The sequence below is a fragment of the Haliotis rufescens genome, unplaced genomic scaffold, assembly GCF_023055435.1.
Source record: "Haliotis rufescens isolate VD_foot unplaced genomic scaffold, xgHalRufe1.0.p SCAF_6, whole genome shotgun sequence".
NCBI lineage: Eukaryota > Metazoa > Mollusca > Gastropoda > Lepetellida > Haliotidae > Haliotis > Haliotis rufescens.
The window spans coordinates 45,520,175-45,539,587 of NW_025964334.1; the positions used below are offsets into that span (position 1 = coordinate 45,520,175).

The window sequence follows — 19,413 nt, forward strand, 5'->3', positions numbered from 1 at the left end:
GAAGACGCGATCAAGGACTATGCAACATAGCGTGGTGTTACAATTAGTTATATGAAGCTCCTTAAGCAACGGGAGGGTCGAAATCCAACTTACACAATACGTGTAAATATGCCAACACAATGTGCAAAGGCAATATTGGCCGATGAAACGTTCTGGCCTGAAAATGTAAACTGCAGAGAATGGGTACCAAAACGTTCTTGGTATACATTAGGGGTCGAGAATGAAAAGCCATACTAATAATAAACATTAGACATAGTGCATTGCTACTACTCGTTATGCTTCGAAAAGCAACTTGGAACATACGAGGCATTATGCACGGTACACATCAGTTATGTACCAGACTAGACAGCACAGATCTATTCTTTGTCACTGAACATTGGTTAAGTGAACAAAATGCCTCCCTAATGAAAACTATACATGATGATTTTGATGTTTACTATAAATGCAGCTGTACCAGTACTTCTCAGCGTGGGTCAGGTGGTATAGCAACCTTCATACGTAAAGGCGATTGGTGTAGGGTATCCGTTATCAATACATCACAAAGCCAAAATGTTGTCGGAGTAAGTCTACAAATAGGTAGTAACACATTATAAGTGATAGGAACTAGATTACCTTCCACTAACATCTTAGACAGTGTATACTTCGAACAGCTGGACAATGTGATGGAATTGTATGACATATACTCACAACAGGGTCTTACTATTCTTACTGGAGATTTTAATGCAGATATACGACAATCTGCTGTCCAAAGAATAAGATCTCGTTGTCTTCAAAGGGTACTAAATGAACGAACCCTATATTCAGTTGTACCATTGGTATACGTTCTCAAACAAATGTAAAGATGTGAGAACAATGATAGACTATATGTTTGTGAGTGTTGATTATCTGAATAACCTAATTGGTTATACCATTGATACTAATATACCATATGCTGTCACAGACCATCTGCCTATCCTTCTGTGAATAACAAATGACTGTCCTAAAAACATATGGTGGATATAAGCTCAATTGGAAGAAAGCGTGTGATACTGATCTCATGCTGTATCGTTATGAAACTGAAAATTACTTTCTTAAAGACATATGCAATTTGTCCCAATTCCCATCCCATAATGAATATATTGAAACGTATAATAAGTACATTACAGAAGCCCTCCATGCATCTACTGCAGCAAGTATCCCATCAACAAAGTTTAAACCCTACCTCCTTTTGGAAAAATGACAATCTGAAGTTATTACATGATGAAATGCGCAGCAAAAGACGACATTGGCAAGAGAATGGCAGATCACATGCTACGAACGATGATATCTTTGTTAAATATAAACAAGCAAAGCGTAGTTTCAGAAGACAGCATCGTAGATCTAAACAATAGCTCATAGATAGCACACTGAAAGAACTCTATGAGGCAGCTGAAAGAGATGTACATGAATATTTTAAAACTGCAAAACGATATACCAAAACTAAGGGCCAAGTAGTCTTTATAAATGTAATCAAAGTAGAAACGCAGAAGGCATTTGTTGAGTCTTTGGTAAATACTTTAGAGACTTGTCAATCCCAACCATGGGAAGTAATTTTGACTGTTCTTTTGCTGATGAAGTAATATGCTCAGTCACAAATATTGAAAACAACAAAACCTCTGATGCTGATAACGATGTCATTGCTAACTAGCCATTGAAGAGACCATTCACCATTACAGAGGTATTAAGTACAGTTAAAGGACTAAAAAACAACAAATCTCCAGGATCTGTGGAGCTCACAAATGAACATATTAAGTATGCGGGAAGATCTTTATTAAAGCATATTATGGTATTATTCAATGCTATTATTAAACATGAATATGTACCTAAAGTGTATCATATTGGCGAAATCTTACCAGTACACAAGGGACGAGGAAAAAGTAAAAGTGATCAATCTAACTACAGAGGCATAACACTCACTTCAGTCTTAAGTAAGCTTTTCGAAAGAATGCTTCTCAACAGAATCGAAAAAATGGACAAGCGACGATGTAGCCTTTCCTCACCCCCTACAGTTTGGATTTAGGAAAAATGCTGGTGCTGGAACGGCGGCTTTCACTCTTCTAAAAAGTGTTTCATACTTTAACGAAAGAAATTCAACAGTTTATTGTGCCTTTATCGATAACGAGAAAGCCTTCGATAGTGTTTGGCTTGACGGTCTCCTTTATAAATTACATAAATTTAGTATCAATGGTAAATTATGGAGAATTCTACGTCTATGTTACAATTCTATGTACCCATGTGTTAGCTTTGCTGGCTTCAAATCTGATGTCTTCCCTGTTAAACATGGTGTAGGTCAGGGTCGTGTCATATCAGCATGGCTCTTAACTCTTTATACCAACAATTTACTTCATCAACTAAGCAGTTCCGGTTGTGGACTATGTCTCCCATGGGGACGATGCCCAGGAATACAGTTAGCAGACGACACGACCTTGATCAGCTGCAAGTCAAAAGGTCTTCAAATGCTCCTAAGCGTTGCAGAAAATTATGCTAACAAGTGGCAGTTAGAATACAATGTGTTCAAAAGTGCTCTCCTAACTTTTTGATGTAGTAAAAAAACAGTGTCTCCTGAACATCTTTACATTGGAAAGATAAAATTACATGTTCAAAAGGCAGTTGTTTGTACGGGAGTGTACATAAGTACTGTTAAAACTTCTGTAGAAAGATCGAGGTTAGTATGTGAAAAACTGAGAAAGTTGATAAATGTAAACCATGATTCTGGCCTGTACTTTGGTGGACGCTATTTCTGTCTTGTCTCCAAATATTGTCTGACGAGGTTAATGATTATATAATGTGTTCACATTTCATCAAGAAACGGTTATGGTCAGAACTGGTGAAAGAAAAGATTCACCTACACGAAAAACAATTACTAAACAATGCGCTTCTGAGCAGATTATCTCTATCTAGATATCTAACAATACGATCTGGACTAGAGCATAGGTTAGTGAAACTTGCTCACGATAGACCAGAATATTTTACTTCCTCAGCTAGACTAGTTCGCTTAGATTCAATGCCAATAGAATCAAAGGAATGTATTTGTGGAACAGTTGCGAATGATATAGTGAAACACGTTTTCATGTCATGTCAAAAGAATTTAGAAGAAAGAAATATCATCTTTGATAAAATCACTGATTTGCTTGATGTTAAAATATTTGTGAGAATCTGGACAGACGATGACACCTTTCTGACTTTTCTGCTTGGCAAACAACTTGAAGATGAATTCGACTACAATGTATGGGCAGAGAGCATGATAAATATTGGTGGTGCAGTTAAAAAGTGGGATGAAGTCATCCGAAGCTGTTTATATTAAACAATGTATATACTGTAAGCAAGTATACATTTTAAATAGCACACGCTAATTGTCCATCTAATAACACCAATAATCACTATGATACATATGTTTATGAACTTCTTCTGACATATATGTAATATACATATGTGTGTGTGTACACTTATACTATAGATGTTGTCTTTTCACTGTATACCTTGTACTCTTAATGAAATGGAGGAAATAATGAACATCTATCTGTCTGTGTTAAAGTATAGGAGTTACGATCGTAGAGTTACAAGCATCATAAGTCTGTGTTAAAGTACATGACTTACGATTGTAGCGTTACAAGCATCATAAGTCTGTGTTAAAGTACAGGACTTACAATTGTAGCGTTACAAGCATCATCAGACTATCTTAAAGCATAGAAGTTACGATCGTAGCGTTACAAGCATCATATGTCTGTGTTAAACTATGGGAGTTACGATCGTAGCGTTACAAGCATCATCAGACTATGTTAAAGTATAGGAGTTACGATCGCAGCGCTACAAGCATCATGAGACTATGTTAAAATATAAGAGTTACGACCGTAACGCTACAAGCATTATAAGTCTGTGTTATGTTAAAGTATAGGAGCTACGATCCTAGCGCTACAAGCATCATAAGTCTGTGTTAAAGTATAGCACCTACGATCGTAGCGCTACAAGCATCATAAGACTATGTTAAAGTATAAGAGTTACGATCGTCGTAGCGCTACAAGCATCGTAGGACTATGTTAAAGTATAGGACTTACGATAGTCGTTTTTGACGGTACACTAAGAGAGACATGTTCTATCTGAATCATATAGTGTACCTGTAGTGCTACTTCTTTTGTGAACTATATTCTGGACTTTCATTCATTAACAAAAACTGTTTTGTCGTCAGTGGTAATGCTATAGAACAATGATAACAATACAATTCTCTGCATGACGTTACATTAACGGTCAGTTGTTCTGATAAGGTATTGAAGTCCATGCGTGATTACAGTGGTGCCATTGTCCGACATGGGCACCCTGGAGCACATTACACCCACGTCCGCTCAACTTCCTGTACAACCAAGAGCAAACAACTGTCACACAAGTGGCTTGCTTCACTTTCGGTACAGAAACAATTAAAACACTTAATGTCACCATTGTTTGCCACAAATAATGTCGAATTACCACTCGAATTTTAATTTCTCCTCGAAAAGATAATTGAAAAATAGTTGTGCTTTGGCCATGTTGACTCCTTGTCCATAGTGCACCCCGTCCACGCTGACGGTACCGAGTGTCATGTTGAATGTATCCATGACAGGGACACCCCACGTCGTCAGCAACTCGCTGATCTGTCTGTTGTAGTCCCTCACCAACGTCGCATTGCGCTCTGGGGCAAAGGCAAGGACGCCAAAAGCGTGAACCGAGGCCCAAATAATGCGAGGCCATTTCAACATGGCTGACTTCATATATTTGAGCACCGGAAGTAAAAACTGTGACTTGACAAACGGAACGCTGAGGGTATCGTGCTGACCGAACCCGACGAGAACAATGGAGCGTCCGATACTCGTCAAGGTCCTTATGTCTGATAAAAACGTCTGCACATACACAGCCCTAGTGCGCACTCGAAATCCAATTTTGACACTGCCGTTGCATACTGCCGTGTCGGTGACGATATAGCGCCGACACTCCTTATCCGTGAACTGGTTCATACCGGAACATCTAGTGCGCATGTCTGAAAAGGAAATATGTCTCAGTACGGTAGAGTGGCAAAGTATTAATACTGATGATAATGTGTGAAATGTGATATCGGTGAATGAAGTAGAATTCAACACCGCATCAGCATTGTTTCAGCAATACAGCGACGAGAACAAGGCGTAGTTTAAAACATGTCATTATAAAAAAGCTGTATGCAAAAACAGTTGTGAATCATATTGCACCATAGCAATAATATTAATTAATTATTGTTTAAAACACTATCTGTAAGCTACCAGGAACCAAACATTCGCCACCGTCATGGGTATCAATAGGATTGATGCCATGACTTCAGGTGCCGGAGGTTGTGATGAATGCTACCCAATATCAAACATGCTCAGTTGCTGGTCAGGGATAGTTACATGGATTAGCATAGGAATTACATGTCACAAATGTTATTTTGGTAACATGTGATATTGTCTTACAACAGAATATAGCAGTTATTCCGCACCAACATTGACACAATTACGGAATGGGTTGAGTAGTTGCTAAATGTGAACAAAACAGTAAACTGTTCTGGACTCGACCCCTTTATCCCGAACTGCACGTGAGCGGCGGTAGCCGGCGGTGTAATGACGCTGACCCCATGCTCGGCTACTCACTGGTCGCAACTTCTTAATTTCTCAGTTAAACCCACGACAGATCATAAGCGGGTCGGAATTATTATTCGAATCCCCTGATCAGCGGATCCGGGAACGACGGCATTGCGATTTGCGATGCTTTAGATCATTGGATTACCCGTGGCCCCGTCCGGCAACGGGTTCAAGTGACATTGCTGAAGACAGTGGGTATAAAGGTCTGTTTGTTTGTTGTTTAACGCCACACTCAGCAATATTCCAGCTATATGATGGCGGGCGGTCTGTAAATAATCGAGTATGGACCAGACAATTCAGTGCTTCATATCATGAGCATCGATCCAAGCAATAGGGATAAATATGACATGCATCAACCACGTCAGCGAGTATGACCACCCGATCCCGTTGGCCTCCTCTAAGGACAAGGGTTGTCGCCTGTTACGACCAGCATGCGTTGCTGAATACCTATTCTAACCCGGGGGTATAAAGGTATTGGACTAGTTACCGTCAGGTATGTCGTTTCCTAAAGCACCGTCCTGGACATTTCCGGCGAGAATGAGGAGCAGCGCCACATACAGTTGCCGCATCAGTGAATCCCCCGCCACCAGCAGCGTGGACCCCGCCAGCAGACGACAAGCCTCCTCACCCCTAAACACGCGAAGACCACATCGGGGGTCATCTGTCTCCCAACTGGCCAACTCAGCATGGACATCCTGGCGTAGGTCGTAGCACTCAGGGCACCGACATTCCTCCCGAGACCCTTCTTGACACATCGTACCCCTGCAGCACGGGTTGCGACCACTAGGATCACACATCGCTCGGAAATAACGGAGAACGCTGTGGTCACGGATGCCAGAAGAATAGGAGACTACGCCACATCGTCCGTCCTCTCGCTGCATCGTTACAGGAAGTTTGTATTGTTTTCGCACAGTAGACACAAACGCGTCCAATTTTTGTCTCTCCATCAGTGAAACATTTCGGGGAACCCAGCGTCCTCTCGACATCCCCGACAAAACATTTGGACACAGAGCAAGACTGCGAGGGCGGGCCCTTCGCCCAGATGTGGTCACCCACGTCAGCTCAAGTCGTATAAGGGTTGTGAGTGTCAGACCCGTTGACACAATAAGACACACTGCGTATAGCTTGCTTACAGAAAGAGACGCCATCCATCTTGACATGTTGCTGTAAGCTTGTAAGATCGTATCACGATTCATTAGAAAGGCTATCACAATCACTCTCCTGGAATATAGGACTGAATCGTGATCAGTGTCATCACATCTGGCAGCAAAGTTAGGATGTTTTTGTTTCAAACTTTCAAAATTGTATGATCACTGTACTTGTCGCCTAGTTTCTCTGTGGCTCTGGTATACGTCAGCGTGGTAACATTCTTAATTCCTTCATGCCAACCTCCCCAGCACCGCAGGGAACTGCCGCTGTCCAAGAGCTACCTTCATAGAACCTGTCTGATGCTTCCAACCTGAAGAGACAATACAGATATGAAACTAACTTAATAACAGTAAAGCAATAACATTTCTCACGTAGTATTCATTTTATAATATGTATCTCTTTATATATCGGAAAACAGCATTTACAACGCCAGAAGAGCAAACACTGAAGCCGACCAGTATTTTGGGATCTGTTGATGTTGAACATTCTCAGCCTTCGACCACAGTAGGATGTACAGAGGCAACGCTACATGTTTGCCCTACCAACTTGGTATGTCTGTACAAAGTAATTGCATGTTTGATTTTCGCCCTATCTCACCCTAGACTATACTTTGAAAGACCCCAGAAAATTGTTTGTGACAATATTTTCCGACTTGGTTGCCATGCTACATTTCCTTGACTGGGATCAATAAAGCTCTCCGGGGCAGAGGCACGTCTATATCGGTCGTGTTGTTCCACTGTCATAGTCTCGGTTATAGTAATTTCCTGGCATGTGTACACGATGACGTCCAGAGACACGATGTATTGATGGACAGATGAAGGTACTGTGTGTATGAATGCGCCCTCACACAGTCAGTGTTGTTCAATGATAAGAATAGAAATTCTATTTCTTCACAAAATAAATACAGGCATAACCTAGATGACCAACATGTGACCATAGACTACATCCCTACATGTGACCATAGCCTACATCACTATATGTGACCATGGGATACATCCCTACATGTGACCATAGACTACATCCCTACATGTGACCATAGACTACATCCCTACATGTGACCATAGACTACATCCCTACATGTGACCATGGGATACATCCCTACATGTGACCATGGGATACATCCCTACATGTGACCATAGGATACATCCCTACATGTGACCATAGACTACATCCCTACATGTGACCATAGACTACATCCCTACATCCCTACCATAGACTACATCCCTACATGTGACCATAGACTACATCCCCTACATGTGACCATAGCCTACATCACTATATGTGACCATAGACTACATCCCTACATGTGACCATAGCCTACATCACTATATGTGACCATGGGATACATCCCTACATGTGACCATGGGATACATCCCTACATGTGACCATAGACTACATCCCTAAATGTGACCATAGACTACATCCCTACATGTGACCATAGACTACATCCCTACATGTGACCATAGACTACATCCCTACATGTGACCATGGGATACATCCCTACATGTGACCATGGGATACATCCCTACATGTGACCATAGGATACATCCCTACATGTGACCATAGACTACATCCCTACATGTGACCATAGACTACATCCCTACATCCCTACCATAGACTACATCCCTACATGTGACCATAGACTACATCCCCTACATGTGACCATACTCTGTATACATCCCTACATGTGACCATGGGATACATCCCTACATGTGACCATGGGATACATCCCTACATGTGACCATAGACTACATCCCTACCATAGACTACATCCCTACATGTGACCATAGACTACATCCCTACATGTGACCATAGACTACATCCCTACCATAGACTACATCCCTACATGTGACCATAGACTACATCCCCTACATGTGACCATAGACTGTATACATCCCTACATGTGACCATAGACTACATCCCTACATGTGACCATGGGATACATCCCTACATGTGACCATGGGATACATTCCTACTTGTGACCATAGACTACATCCCTACATGTGACCATAGACTACATCCCTACATGTGACCATAGACTCTATCCCTACATGTGACCATAGACTACATCCCTACATGTGAAAATAGACTACATCCCTACATGTGACCAAAGACTACATCCCTACATGTGACCATAGACTACATCCCTACATGTGACCATGGGATACATCCCTACACGTGACCATGGGATACATCCCTTCATGTGACCATGGGATACATCCCTACATGTGACCATAGACTACATCCCTACATGTGACCATGGGATACATCCCTACATGTGACCATAGACTACATCCCTACATGTGACCATAGACTACATCCCTACATGTGACCATAGACTACATCCCTACCATAGACTACATCCCTACATGTGACCATAGACTACATCCCCTACATGTGACCATAGACTGTATACATCCCTACATGTGACCATAGACTACATCCCTACATGTGACCATGGGATACATCCCTACATGTGACCATGGGATACATCCCTACATGTGACCATGGGATACATCCCTACATGTGACCATAGACTACATCCCTACATGTGACCATAGACTACATCCCTACCATAGACTACATCCCTACATGTGACCATAGACTACATCCCCTACATGTGACCATAGACTGTATACATCCCTACATGTGACCATAGACTACATCCCTACATGTGACCATGGGATACATCCCTACATGTGACCATGGGATACATCCCTACATGTGACCATAGACTACATCCCTACATGTGACCATAGACTACATCCCTACCATAGACTACATCCCTACATGTGACCATAGACTACATCCCCTACATGTGACCATAGACTGTATACATCCCTACATGTGACCATAGACTACATCCCTACATGTGACCATGGGATACATCCCTACATGTGACCATGGGATACATCCCTACATGTGACCATAGACTACATCCCTACATGTGACCATAGACTACATCCCTACCATAGACTACATCCCTACATGTGACCATAGACTACATCCCTACATGTGACCATGGGGTACATCCCTACATGTGACCATTGCCTACATCACTACATCTAACCATAGGCTACGTAACCTTATGTGATCAAAAGCTGCCAATCTACAATGAATGAAATGTGAGTTAAACTGCATCATGGTATCTCAGTGGGCTAGCTTTATAAACAGGCATATATACCTGTAGTGTCACCAGGGGAACACCTGTACATATATACCTGTAGTGTCACCAGGGGAACACCTGTACATATATACCTGTAGTGTCACCAGGGGAACACCTGTACACATATACATGGAGTGTCACCAGGGGAACACCTGTACACATATACATGGAGTGTCACCAGGGGAACATCTGTACACATATACATGGAGTGTCACCAGGGGAACACCTGTACACATATACATGGAGTGTCACCAGGGGAACACCTGTACATATATACCTGTAGTGTCACCTGTAATATATACCTGTAGTGTCACCAGGGGAACACTTGTACACATATACACGGAGTGTCACCTGTCCATATATACCTGTAGTGCACATAGCTATATAAGTGCAACAATTTTAATGATGTAAAAGACCACAAGTGATAACCCTATCATGCTATTTCAAACACCACAAGTGATAACCCTATCATGTTATGTAAACATCCACAAGTGATAACCCTATCATGCTATATCAAACACCACAAGTGATAACTCTATCATGCTATATCAAACACCACAAGTGATAACTCTATCATGCTATATCAAACACCACAAGTGATAACCCTATCATGCTATATCAAACACCACAAGTGATAACCCTATCATGCTATATCAAACACCACAAGTGATAACCCTATCATGCTATATCAAACACCACAAGTGATAACCCTATCATTGTATGTAAAAACACATAAGTGATAACCCTACCATGTTATGTAAACATCCACAAGTGATAACCCTATTATGCTATATCAAACACCACAAGTGATAACCCTATCATGCTATATCAAACACCACAAGTGATAACCCTATCATTGTATGTAAAAACACATAAGTGATAACCCTATCATGTTATGTAAACGTCCACAAGTGATAACCCTATCATGCTATATCAAACACCACAAGTGATAACCCTATCATTGTATGTAAAAACACATAAGTGATAACCCTATCATGTTATGTAAACATCCACAAGTGATAACCCTATCATGCTATATCAAACACCACAAGTGATAACCCTATCATGCTATATCAAACACCACAAGTGATAACCCTATCATTGTATGTAAAAACACATAAGTGATAACCCTATCATGTTATGTAAACGTCCACAAGTGATAATCCTATCATGCTATATCAAACACCACAAGTGATAACCCTATCATTGTATGTAAAAACACATAAGTGATAACCCTAACATGTTATGTAAACGTCCACATGTGATAACCCTATCATGCTATATCAAACACCACAAGTGATAACCCTATCATTGTATGTAAAAACACATAAGTGATAACCCTACCATGTCATGTAAACATCCACAAGTGATAACCCTATCATGCTATATCAAACACCACAAGTGATAACCCTATCATGCTATATCAAACACCACAAGTGATAACCCTATCATTGTATGTAAAAACACATAAGTGATAACCCTACCATGTTATGTAAACATCCACAAGTGATAACCCTATCATGCTATATCAAACACCACAAGTGATAACCCTATCATTGTATGTAAAAACACATAAGTGATAACTCTACCATGTTATGTAAACATCCACAAGTGATAACCCTATCATGCTATATCAAACACCACAAGTGATAACCCTATCATGCTATATCAAACACCACAAGTGATAACCCTATCATGCTATATCAAACACCACAAGTGATAACCCTATCATTGTATGTAAAAACACATAAGTGATAACCCTATCATGTTATGTAAACATCCACAAGTGATAACCCTATCATGCTATATCAAACACCACAAGTGATAACCCTATCATGCTATATCAAACACCACAAGTGATAACCCTATCATTGTATGTAAAAACACATAAGTGATAACCCTATCATGTTATGTAAACGTCCACAAGTGATAACCCTATCATGCTATATCAAACACCACAAGTGATAACCCTATCATTGTATGTAAAAACACATAAGTGATAACCCTACCATGTTATGTAAACATCAACAAGTGATAACCCTATCATCCTATATTAAACACCACAAGTGATAACCCTATCATGCTATATCAAACACCACAAGTGATAACCCTATCATGCTATATCAAACACCACAAGTGATAACCCTATCATTGTATGTAAAAACACATAAGTGATAACCCTATCATGTTATGTAAACATCCACAAGTGATAACCCTATCATGCTATATCAAACACCACAAGTGATAACCCTATGATGCTATATCAAACACCACAAGTGATAACCCTATCATGCTATATCAAACACCACAAGTGATAACCCTATCATGCTATATCAAACACCACAAGTGATAACCCTATCATGCTATATCAAACACCACAAGTGATAACCCTATCATTGTATGTAAAAACACATAAGTGATAACCCTATCATGTTATGTAAACGTCCACAAGTGATAACCCTATCATGCTATATCAAACACCACAAGTGATAACCCTATCATGCTATATCAAACACCACAAGTGATAACCCTATCATGCTATATCAAACACCACAAGTGATAACCCTATCATTGTATGTAAAAACACATAAGTGATAACCCTATCATGTTATGTAAACGTCCACAAGTGATAACCCTATCATGCTATATCAAACACCACAAGTGATAACCCTATCATTGTATGTAAAAACACATAAGTGATAACCCTATCATGTTATGTAAACGTCCACAAGTGATAACCCTATCATGCTATATCAAACACCACAAGTGATAACCATATCATGCTATATCAAACACCACAAGTGATAACCCTATCATGCTATATCAAACACCACAAGTGATAACCCTATCATTGTATGTAAAAACACATAAGTGATAACCCTATCATGTTACATAAACGTCCACAAGTGATAACCCTATCATGCTATATCAAACACCACAAGTGATAACCCTACCATGTTATGTAAACATCCACAAGTGATAACCCTATCATGCTATATCAAACACCACAAGTGATAACCCTATCATGCTATATCAAACACCACAAGTGATAACCCTATCATGCTATATCAAACACCACAAGTGATAACCCTATCATTGTATGTAAAAACACATAAGTGATAACCCTATCATGTTATGTAAACGTCCACAAGTGATAACCCTATCATGCTATATCAAACACCACAAGTGATAACCCTATTATTGTATGTAAAAACACATAAGTGATAACCCTATCATGTTATGTAAACATCCATAAGTGATAACCCTACAATGTTATGTAAACATCCACAAGTGATAACCCTATCATGCTATATCAAACACCACAAGTGATAACCCTATCATGCTATATCAAACACCACAGGTGATAACCCTATCATGCTATATCAAACACCACAAGTGATAACCCTATCATTGTATGTAAAAACACATAAGTGATAACCGTATCATGTTATGTAAACTTCCACAAGTGATAACCCTATCATGCTATATCAAACACCACAAGTGATAACCCTATCATTGTATGTAAAAACACATAAGTGATAACCCTACCATGTTATGTAAACATCCACAAGTGATAACCCTATCATGCTATATCAAACACCACAAGTGATAACCCTATCATTGTATGTAAAAACACATAAGTGATAACCCTATCATGTTATGTAAACATCCACAAGTGATAACCCTATCATGCTATATCAAACACCACAAGTGATAACCATATCATGCTATATCAAACACCACAAGTGATAACCCTATCATGCTATATCAAACACCACAAGTGATAACCCTATCATTGTATGTAAAAACACATAAGTGATAACCGTATCATGTTATGTAAACTTCCACAAGTGATAACCCTATCATGCTATATCAAACACCACAAGTGATAACCCTATCATTGTATGTGAAAACACATAAGTGATAACCCTACCATGTTATGTAAACATCCACAAGTGATAACCCTATCATGCTATATCAAACACCACAAGTGATAACCCTATCATTGTATGTAAAAACACATAAGTGATAACCCTATCATGTTATGTAAACGTCCACAAGTGATAACCCTATCATGCTATATCAAACACCACAAGTGATAACCATATCATGCTATATCAAACACCACAAGTGATAACCCTATCATGCTATATCAAACACCACAAGTGATAACCCTATCATTGTATGTAAAAACACATAAGTGATAACCCTATCATGTTACATAAACGTCCACAAGTGATAACCCTATCATGCTATATCAAACACCACAAGTGATAACCCTACCATGTTATGTAAACATCCACAAGTGATAACCCTATCATGCTATATCAAACACCACAAGTGATAACCCTATCATGCTATATCAAACACCACAAGTGATAACCCTATCATGCTATATCAAACACCACAAGTGATAACCCTATCATTGTATGTAAAAACACATAAGTGATAACCCTATCATGTTATGTAAACGTCCACAAGTGATAACCCTATCATGCTATATCAAACACCACAAGTGATAACCCTATTATTGTATGTAAAAACACATAAGTGATAACCCTATCATGTTATGTAAACATCCATAAGTGATAACCCTACAATGTTATGTAAACATCCACAAGTGATAACCCTATCATGCTATATCAAACACCACAAGTGATAACCCTATCATGCTATATCAAACACCACAGGTGATAACCCTATCATGCTATATCAAACACCACAAGTGATAACCCTATCATTGTATGTAAAAACACATAAGTGATAACCGTATCATGTTATGTAAACTTCCACAAGTGATAACCCTATCATGCTATATCAAACACCACAAGTGATAACCCTATCATTGTATGTAAAAACACATAAGTGATAACCCTACCATGTTATGTAAACATCCACAAGTGATAACCCTATCATGCTATATCAAACACCACAAGTGATAACCCTATCATTGTATGTAAAAACACATAAGTGATAACCCTATCATGTTATGTAAACATCCACAAGTGATAACCCTATCATGCTATATCAAACACCACAAGTGATAACCATATCATGCTATATCAAACACCACAAGTGATAACCCTATCATGCTATATCAAACACCACAAGTGATAACCCTATCATTGTATGTAAAAACACATAAGTGATAACCGTATCATGTTATGTAAACTTCCACAAGTGATAACCCTATCATGCTATATCAAACACCACAAGTGATAACCCTATCATTGTATGTGAAAACACATAAGTGATAACCCTACCATGTTATGTAAACATCCACAAGTGATAACCCTATCATGCTATATCAAACACCACAAGTGATAACCCTATCATTGTATGTAAAAACACATAAGTGATAACCCTATCATGTTATGTAAACGTCCACAAGTGATAACCCTATCATGCTATATCAAACACCACAAGTGATAACTCTATCATGCTACATCAAACACCACAAGTGATAACCCTATCATGCTATATCAAACACCACAAGTGATAACCCTATCATGCTATATCAAACACCACAAGTGATAACCCTATCATGCTATATCAAACACCACAAGTGATAACCCTATCATTGTATGTAAAAACACATAAGTGATAACCCTATCATGTTATGTAAACGTCCACAAGTGATAACCCTATCATGCTATATCAAACACCACAAGTGATAACCCTTCCATTGTATGTAAAAACACATAAGTGATAACCCTACCATGTTATGTAAACATCCACAAGTGATAACCCTATCATGCTATATCAAACACCACAAGTGATAACCCTATGATGCTATATCAAACACCACAAGTGATAACCCTATCATGCTATATCAAACACCACAAGTGATAACCCTATCATTGTATGTAAAAACACATAAGTGATAACCCTATCATGTTATGTAAACGTCCACAAGTGATAACCCTATCATGCTATATCAAACACCACAAGTGATAACCCTATCATTGTATGTAAAAACACATAAGTGATAACCCTATCATGTTATGTAAACGTCCACAAGTGATAACCCTATCATGCTATATCAAACACCTCAAGTGATAACCCTATCATGCTATATCAAACACCACAAGTGATAACCCTATCATTGTATGTAAAAACACATAAGTGATAACCCTATCATGTTATATAAACGTCCACAAGTGATAACCCTATCATGCTATATCAAACACCACAAGTGATAACCCTACCATGTTATGTAAACATCCACAAGTGATAACCCTATCATGCTATATCAAACACCACAAGTGATAACCCTATCAAGCTATATCAAACACCACAAGTGATAACCCTATCATTGTATGTAAAAACACATAAGTGATAACCGTATCATGTTATGTAAACGTCCACAAGTGATAACCCTATCATGCTATATCAAACACCACAAGTGATAACCCTATTATTGTATGTAAAAACACATAAGGGATAACCCTACCATGTTATGTAAACATCCACAAGTGATAACCCTATCATGCTATATCAAACACCACAAGTGATAACCCTATGATGCTATATCAAACACCACAAGTGATAACCCTATCATGCTATATCAAACACCACAAGTGATAACCCTATCATTGTATGTAAAAACACATAAGTGATAACCCTATCATGTTATGTAAACGTCCACAAGTGATAACCCTATCATGCTATATCAAACACCACAAGTGATAACCCTATCATTGTATGTAAAAACACATAAGTGATAACCCTATCATGTTATGTAAACGTCCACAAGTGATAACCCTATCATGCTATATCAAACACCACAAGTGATAACCCTATCATTGTATGTAAAAACACATAAGTGATAACCCTATCATGTTATGTAAACGTCCACAAGTGATAACCCTATCATGCTATATCAAACACCACAAGTGATAAGTCTATCACGTTATGTAAAAAAACACAAGTGATAACCCTATCATGATATGTAAAAACCACAAGTGACAATGCTGCCATGTTATGTAAAAATACCTAAGTGATATCCCTATCATGTTATGTAAAAAAAAGACACAAGTGTTAACCCTATCATGTTACATCAAACACTACAAGTGATAACCCTATCATGTTACATCAAACACTACAAGTGATAACCCTATCATGTTACATCAAACACTACAAGTGATAACCCTATCATGTTACATCAAACACTACAAGTGATAAACCTATCATGGTATGTAAAAATCCACAAGTGATAACAACCACGTGCACGTCTGTTCCCCCACCTCTAAGATATAACGCTTCTATGTAATATATCAAACCCACATGTTATAACGCTTCTATGTCATATATCAAACCCACATGTTATAACGCTTCTATGTCATATATCAAACCCACATGTTATAACGCTTCTATGTAATATATCACACCCACATGTTATAACGCTTCTATGTCATATATCAAACCCACATGTTATAACGCTTCTATGTAATATATCACACCCACATGTTATAATGCTTCTATGTCATATATCAAACCCACATGTTATAACGCTTCTATGTAATATATCACACCCACATGTTATAACGCTTCTATGTCATATATCAAACCCCTAAGTTATTACAATGCTGTCCTTTAACTAATAACCCTGCTTTGTTTTATATCAAAGGCACATGTTGTAACACTACTTTGTAAAATATCAAACACATACTTTATAACACTACTTTGTCAAGTATCAAACACACGTTATAACACTGCTTTGTCTGGTATCAAACACACGTTATAACACTTGTTTATCAAGTATAAAGCACACGTTATAACACTGCTTTGTCTGGTATCAAACAAACGTTATAACACTACTTTGTCAAGTATCAAACATATACGTTTTAACACTACTTTGTCAAATATCAAAAACACACGTTATAACACTACTTTGTCAAGTATAACACACGTTATAATACTACTTTGTCTGGTATCAAACAAACGTTTAAACACTACCTTATCAAGTATCAAACACACACGTTATAACACTACTTTGTCAAGTATCAAACACACGTTATAACATTACTTTGTCACATATAACATACATTATAACACTACTTTATCAAGTATCAAACACACGTTATAACATTACTTTGTCACATATAACACACACATTATAACACTACTTTGTCACATATAAAACACACAAATTATAATAACACTACTCCGTCACATATAAAACACACACGTTACAACACTTCTTTGTCAAGCATCCAACACACACGCTATAACACGACTCTGTCACATATAAAACACACACGTTACAACACTTCTTTGTCAAGCATCCAACACACACGCTATAACACGACTCTGTCACATATAAAACACACACGTTACAACACTTCTTTGTCAAGCATCCAACACACACGCTATAACACGACTCTGTCACATATAAAACACACACGTTACAACACTTCTTTGTCAAGCATCCAACACACACGCTATAACACTACTCAGTCACATATAAAACACACACGTTACAACACTTCTTTGTCAAGCATCCAACATACACGCTATAACACGACTCTCCCACATATAAAACACACACGTTACAACACTTCTTTGTCAAACATCCAACACACACGCTATAACACGACTCTGTCACATATCAAACACACACGCTATGCCACTACTGTCAAAATTAACTCCCTGCAAGTGAGAACTACTCCGGTGTATTATTACGCCCCAAAACTACTCTCTACTGCAAACCAAACCTCTACCTGTGGCGACACTGCCTCTACCCCTGCCTCTAGCAGACACATATAAACACAGTCTTACCCGTCTGTATCCCGCCCGTCGCTCGAGCACGACGGCCTATCACCTACTGCCTCTAGATAACGCTCCAAGATGGGTTTCCTGCTGGTCGATAACCTACCTGCTTATGTAGGTACTTTAGTGTCTCAGTTTTATATTATCAATATTCCATATATAGAAAACTCAAGCTATGTATTAATGATACTCACGATAACAAAGTTACATTATGTGTGCTGTTGAATTTGACACCTCTACAGCAGCCCTTCAGCACCTCTATACACCCTTCAGCAAACACCCACACTGTCACCATCACCGCTGTAAAACGAAGTTCTTCTACCCGGTTATTACAGTAAGATAACACCCCCAAAGCACCCCAATAGCACTCCTGCAGCACCTCTATAACAACCCCACAGCACCTCTATAGCAGCCCTACAGCACCTCTATAGCACCCTGTAGCACCTCTATAACACCTCTATAGCACCCCTACAGCACCTCTATAACACCCCCACAGCACCTCTAAAGCAGCCCTACAGCACCTCTATAGCACCTCTATAACACCTCTATAGCACCCCTACAGCACCTCTATAACACCTTTATAACACCCCAACAGCACATCTATAGCACCCTATAGCACCTCTATAACGCCCCCACAGCACCTCTATAGCAGCCCTACAGCACCTTTATAGCACCCTATAGCACCTC

The 19,413-nt window shown here is 39.0% G+C and overlaps 1 protein-coding gene across 1 annotated transcript; it reads right to left on the reverse strand.

Moving 5' to 3' along the window:
- Positions 1–2,162: 2,162 nt before the first annotated feature.
- Positions 2,163–18,814, reverse strand: LOC124142943. Its single transcript, XM_046511709.2, has 3 exons — positions 18,736–18,814; positions 6,127–7,098; positions 2,163–5,026 (listed from the first exon to the last, which is right to left on the reverse strand). Exons 2-3 carry the CDS (start codon positions 6,833–6,835, stop codon positions 4,476–4,478), a joined length of 1,260 nt encoding a protein of 419 aa, XP_046367665.2. The 5' UTR covers positions 6,836–7,098; positions 18,736–18,814; the 3' UTR covers positions 2,163–4,475.
- Between the last annotated feature and the right edge of the window lie 599 nt (positions 18,815–19,413).

Excerpts from the sequence above, each read along its gene's own strand:
- LOC124142943 (XM_046511709.2), bottom strand. The coding sequence starts at position 6,835 with ATGAATCGTGATACGATCTTACAAGCTTACAGCAACATGTCAAGATGG. Across the intron at positions 5,027-6,126 it reads AGGAAACGACATACCTGACG|ACATGCGCACTAGATGTTCC; the intron begins GTAACTAGTCCA and ends TTTCCTTTTCAG.